A 6000-nucleotide genomic window follows, 5' to 3' on the forward strand; every position below is an offset into this window, starting at 1 on the left:
GTGCCAGATGGAACTATCCTACAGGATACTTGTCAGAGCACAACAACTGGATATTTATGTATATGGTACACTCTGGGCAGATGCAAGTAAATCTTGTTTCATTCCATGCTGATGCCTATGTAGAAAACTATATTAGCATAGGCTTAATGCCACACTAGTATAAACCATCTCTAATCACGGCACATTAGTGCTGGCTAACGAAACTAACAGTCATGCAATTTCTGTGTGTAGGAAAGAACAGACAAGTCAACTACACACACACATAGAATATACTAAGCAGATGGGCTACAGATGAAATCAAGTCTCAGATGGTCCAGCCACAAGACCTTTATTTTCTTTATTCCACAGCAAGAAGAATGAACAGGTTAAGATGTTTTAATTTTTTTTTACGTATACTTACTTCTGCATTTAGATCTTGAAGAATATCCCCTAGTAAATCATCCTTCGACAGGTCCACAGTTTTCTGTAAAATAAAAGATCAGACAAAGAGTTCTTAGTTATCTGTGCACACCCAGCCAGGAAACTAGCAGCAAATGGCTAAAGGGCTTCTACAGAACACACAAGACTTTCAGGAGTGCTCCACACACAACAGCTCCTAACAGGAGTTCATGTGTTGCTAGACATAAGCAACCACAATAAATATATGCTTCACTCCCACTAAATCAATTAGCACAAACAAGTTTAAAATTTTATAAATTTAAAAATGTAACAACTTACATCTGTGTTTTTCTTCCCAGCACTGGCTATGAACATAGACTTAATTGTGTTTGGCTTTGACACCACAGGCTTCTTCACATTCTTTTTATCAACTGTAGATGTTCTGCCACTTTTTCCTACAGAAAAAGTGATTTATGTGTAAATTTGCAATTTACATATTAAAAAAATGAAATGTTGTTCGGTCCTGCTATTAGCAGAGATAGACAGCTGAGGTGACTCACTTCTTCTACCTTTATAGTGCAGGCTGAAATGAAGCCTAATAATTTTTTGTTTGCTGCCAGCTTCCCTCATAGTTGCTCTGCACAAAATTTTTTTTTTTAAATTGCAAAAACCTATCAGCATCATATCTTGCCTCAGCATCTCAGAGATTAAACTTGTGCACCCATGCCCATACCCCAAACAAAGGGCAAAGATATTTCACACGAAAGCATGTGCAGGAAAGACAGAGTGTCCACGAGTTTGGCATTGCACTCGGATTCTCAACATCAGACTCAATTCCTCAGTTTGGCACTGACTTACAGAAGCTGGCAAAATCATTTGCTCACAGACCCATAAAGGCATGTAAATATTTCCGCAGCAAAAAAGACTATCTGACTATCTATCCTGTAGGTGCCAGCTTTGGAAGCCAGGAACATTCCCCAGAAGTACGTATCCTAGAAGACAGTACATAACCCACAGCACGCTGTGAACAAAATTGCCTTGGTGGTGCTAAAGCTACCCCAGATCGAGGTCAAATCACCTCCATTTCCTCCATCATGGAGGCTGAGCAATATCCAGCTACAGGTGTGAACTACAGAGCTTCAAGTTAAATAGGTCATTTATATATATGTACGTGTGTGTGTGTGTGTGTGTGTGTGTGTGCACGTATTGTATAAATACATATGCATACATATACACACACACACACATATATATAAATACATTCACCACATGCTGATACCAAGAAGTTGCCTTTTTTAAGTACACTTTAAAAGCAGTTGGAACACTTTCTATAGTGGTTACGTTCAACCTACCTTTCTTACTGGAACCAAGAGCATCATCATCTAGATCTTCATCAAAGATTTCCCTTCCATCTTCTACATAACCTATCCCACCTGTACAAAAACAATTGTTAAAAATTTCCATTTCTAATTCTGTCTGGTGATATTTCTAAATGATATCTTCGCAATCCAAAGTATCACATATTTAAAAGCTTATTTTTTCCTTTATTTTAAAACAAATGTTATAAATATAAATGTTAAAAACCACAGCATTCTCAGCTATATCTTTTAAGAGAATAAATATATCATCTGTTTAGTTAGAAATTATCAATTACAGTATTTCTTTTTAAAGTTACATCACTAATAACTGTTTATGAAAATTTATTTTCTAGCTTTATTTGTACTTATGGAAAAATATTTATAACTACTATCCTAATACATCCTTATGAGAACATAAGCTCATCTTTTTCTTGTCTACTAAAATAATTACAAGAATGCACTGAAGCATAACTTACCTCAAAACACAAATATCATGAAGCCCTAATGAGCTTGTAACATTACAATCAAAATAACTCTCCCAATGACTCTTAACTTACTATCATCAACAATCCAGTCATCATCCTGACGCTCTCTGACCATCCTGGAGTATTCTTCTTCATCTATTTCATCATAAACACCTGTGAACTCTTCAACCTACAATTACGTAATGGTATGAGAACTGTTAATATTTAATATACTATATATATATGTATATATACACACATACACATATATACATATACATACATACACACACACACATATATATATATATATGTAAATTTAGGTCACTGGTAAGAACCTCCTGAGAACTCCAGGGTTTCATACACCTTTAAATTCTTCACAACTAGCAAATGCAGTTATTCATTCATTTTATTTTATTTTTTGGCAGTGACAGAAGATCTGTTCTCAATCTTTTAAATGATCACAGTATACTGAAACATAGACTACTAAAGATATTCCATTTGAAACTGATTGACTTTACTGCGTATTTCACATCATCGAAAAAAAAATCCTAGCAACAGTGTTCTGACCTTTGGCTCTATTCTCAAGCACCAAGATGAGCTCAGTGAAGAGGAAGGTGATTTGATATGCCCAACAATAATGCTTAAGAGGCTCTTCTGTGTCTCCGAATAAATCTGCATCTTAATGACTGATGCATGCCAAGCTTTTTCAGACTTACCACCTCAATGTGGAATTCACTTCCTCTTGGCATTGCAATTAATTGGCCAGTATCGATGCCACATTCACTGCCAAATGTTAGTTGTATCAATTAATACTCAAATTTAACTTTCTTTGTGGAAACACGGTGTACTAATATTAATGCTTTTTGTCAGATAAAAGTTTGGAAATTATTCAAAGTTTAAAATCATTTGGGTTTTTTTTTAAAAGTATTTCCTATCTATAAATTAAGCAATGAAATTCTAACGGTTGATCTAATGGCTGCGGGATAGCTATCAAGTGACACGGTGCATGCTTGATTTGCAGTTATTAAAATTACTTTAATTTTGAAAACAGAAAGAAACAAATGCATCATGTCAGAAAACAGCATATCAATTTCAGTTACATTCTAAAATACATAGATTAAAAAAAAAAAAAAAAAAAAGTGACCTGAAAGGCAGATTTTGACCTCCTATAATTTTAGATACATATACAGGGTATCGAAGCATCTCAGCTTACATATTAATACCCCCCAAATTAACTTCTTTTTAAAAAGAAGAGATGGGAAATTTTCACCTCATATTTTATTTTTTCACCAGCTTTGGCTTTTTTCAGACGTTCCAAGGCTTCTTGCTGACCTCTTCTAGACTTTTTTTCACGTCTAGAGCGTGATGTGGCAAAACTTTCAGATTCGGCCATAGCTGAAATTAATTAAAAACAAGAGAAATAAATTTAGCAATGAATTGCTGTTGTCTTTGGTAGTTAGTGTTCAGCAATGTACTAATAGATGTCTCCAGTATTACTTAAAATCTAAATAGAAATCTAGACAAAAACAGTTTAACAGGTATTACACACTCGGCTATAAGCAGTGTCACGGATTGCTTTTGATAAACTAATTCTGCAATTAAAATGAAGACATGATCTCAGATGGTCACAAAGCGCAAACTTGGTGCCAGTTCATGTTGAATAAGTTTGGGAAGGGTAAGAACAAAAAGCACCTATGTTTCCACAGCACATCTCATCAACCACACGATGGGAGCAGGATGCCCCCACCTTTCCTTACGAATTTCCTAGTGCCTTTTATTTTGCATGTCTCCATGACAACTCAGGAGTAGACAGAGGCCTATACTGCTGCAAAGCAGTCATATTTTTTAGACAGCTTCACAAGGTTTAAGGAGTGCAGCCAGACTGAGACAAAGTGACACCGAAGGATTGCTGCCCCCTTTCCCCACATACTTCCCCCCCAGCATTCCCCCCGCACCAAGGCGCTCTCCCCACTTCTCTTGACCTTTTTTCCAACATTTATCTGAGTGCATTGGATCCTCTGCCCGTACACGGAGAGGTGACCAGAGCTCGCACAAGTGGCCAGGCTGGGCAGCTGGCCAGAGGAGCAGGCCAGGCCCTTTCTGGCAACAGGAAGGGGTCAGGTTAATCGAGCTGTACCTAAACAGCAGGGTTGAGACAAACAAGTCAGAATTTGTACCGTTAAGGGCCAGGGCAGACAGGAAAGGAGGATTTACAGTGACTTGTGGCAAACAGAAGAACTGCTAAGATGCAACGCTTTGGGTGTATTTCTACAGACAGATCAAGCTCCTCTGTTAGTTCCCTGAGCTTTCTGGAAGCAAGCACCTAAGACAACATGCTCTTCCCGAGATAAAAACAGTTTTGCTCTCTGCTTCCTTCACTCTGAGCAGGCTGTGAAAACATACCCTTAGCTGCACAATGCCAGTGCACTTCCATTTTATGAGTACCCGTGCTAGTAGGCCATAAGCAAGAATGTAAACACACAGTGTTTTAGCTCTGGATAGTCCAGTCTTAGCAGAATGGTAGAACTGATGACAACTCAGGGCAACTGTGTCAACCAGTGGAGACTAGGAAATACACATCTGACCAGAAAGAGAAACCAGCTCCTTTCCGGGACCTAGCCAAACTGCATTTGGTGGGAGAGGAAAGCGTGCCCCGCTTTTTTGTTTTTTTTTCCTCATTTCGAAGACGCTGTGACAGCCTTCCTGGGCTACCAAACAATTCTGAAGCCGGGAGGCGCCGCCAGCGCTCCTCCGCGGCTGAGCGCAGCGGGGCGAGCCCTCCCCTCCCGCCACGCGGCGAAGCCCACGCACCCCGCGCCCTGCCGGCGCTGAGCGAGGCGCAGAGGACACGCAGGCCGCGGGGCCGCCACACCGAGCCGGCCCCGCCGGGAGCTGCCGCTGGGGCGGGGGGGGGGGGGGTCCGAATACCGCCCCTCACCCCTACCAGCCACCCTGCCTGCACGAGCACAGGCGCGCGCCCACCGCTCTCTGCCCGCCGCCCGCGCGCGCTGCCCGCCCCGCTACCCGCAGCCCGCAGCCGAGACGTGCCCAGCCGACGCCGACGCCGCCGCGCCGCGCGGGCAGACGCTGCTCGCCGCGGCCCCTGCCCCTTCCCCCGCACGCGCGCGCCTCACCGCCCCGCGTCTGAGCTCCGCTCTCGGCCATGGCGCCCGCCGCGCTCCGCGCGCGCCAAGGCTCCCGAAAGTGGCGCGAGACGGGAGCCCCGCGAGCCGCGGCCGCGGCGGCAGCCAATCAGGAACCGCGGCGGCCCTGTCTCCGGCCGCCCCGCGCCGGGGGCGGGGCCGCCCCGCGCTGGCGGGCGCCCGGCCTTGCCGGGGGCGGCGGAGGTGCTGCGGCTGCCGCCGCCGCGAGGGGCGGGGCTCCGGTTTGGGGGGCTCCCGTGGCTCCCGGCCCCGGGGACTGCGGCCGGGCGGATGCCTCCCTCCTGCGAGCCGAGCGAGGGAAGGAGGCCGCGGGAGGCGCAGCTCCTTCCTGGGCGAGGCCTGCTGCGGCTGCCTGCGGCCGGGCGCTGCGCTGCGCGGCGGGGCCCGGCCCGGCCCGGCCCGGCCGAGGGCTGGCGGTAACTGGGAGGCCGGGGCTCCGCAGAGGAAGCAGGAGCAGTGCCCGCGGGCCCTGGCCGCGTTAATTTGTGGCGAGGAGTGTGGAAGGGGTGCGGAGACAGCGAGTCGGCACCGTCTGGCGGGCTCTGCTCAGGGGTCCTTGCAGGGCCCGTGCCCACCAGAGGCACTTGGGCATTCGTGAGCCGCGGTGAGGCAGATTACCCGGGGCAAGAACAA

At 45.3% G+C, this 6000-nt stretch overlaps 1 protein-coding gene across 2 annotated transcripts in view; it reads right to left on the reverse strand.

Annotated features, from left to right (window-relative positions):
• POLA1 (DNA polymerase alpha 1, catalytic subunit) overlaps positions 1-5405 on the reverse strand; it is a 215498-nt gene extending 210093 nt beyond the window's left edge. For both annotated transcript variants that reach the window (XM_062574180.1, XM_062574188.1), the window contains exons 1-6: positions 5338-5405; positions 3474-3598; positions 2294-2390; positions 1731-1811; positions 718-833; positions 401-463 (exon numbers count right to left, since the gene is read on the reverse strand). In XM_062574180.1, the coding sequence (XP_062430164.1) occupies positions 401-463; positions 718-833; positions 1731-1811; positions 2294-2390; positions 3474-3598; positions 5338-5368 (513 nt within the window). In that variant the 5' untranslated portion in view covers positions 5369-5405. The remainder of the gene's footprint in view (positions 1-400; positions 464-717; positions 834-1730; positions 1812-2293; positions 2391-3473; positions 3599-5337) is intronic.
• Between the last annotated feature and the right edge of the window lie 595 nt (positions 5406-6000).

This window comes from Rhea pennata, chromosome 1 (assembly GCF_028389875.1).
Source record: "Rhea pennata isolate bPtePen1 chromosome 1, bPtePen1.pri, whole genome shotgun sequence".
In the NCBI taxonomy this organism is placed as follows: domain Eukaryota; kingdom Metazoa; phylum Chordata; class Aves; order Rheiformes; family Rheidae; genus Rhea; species Rhea pennata.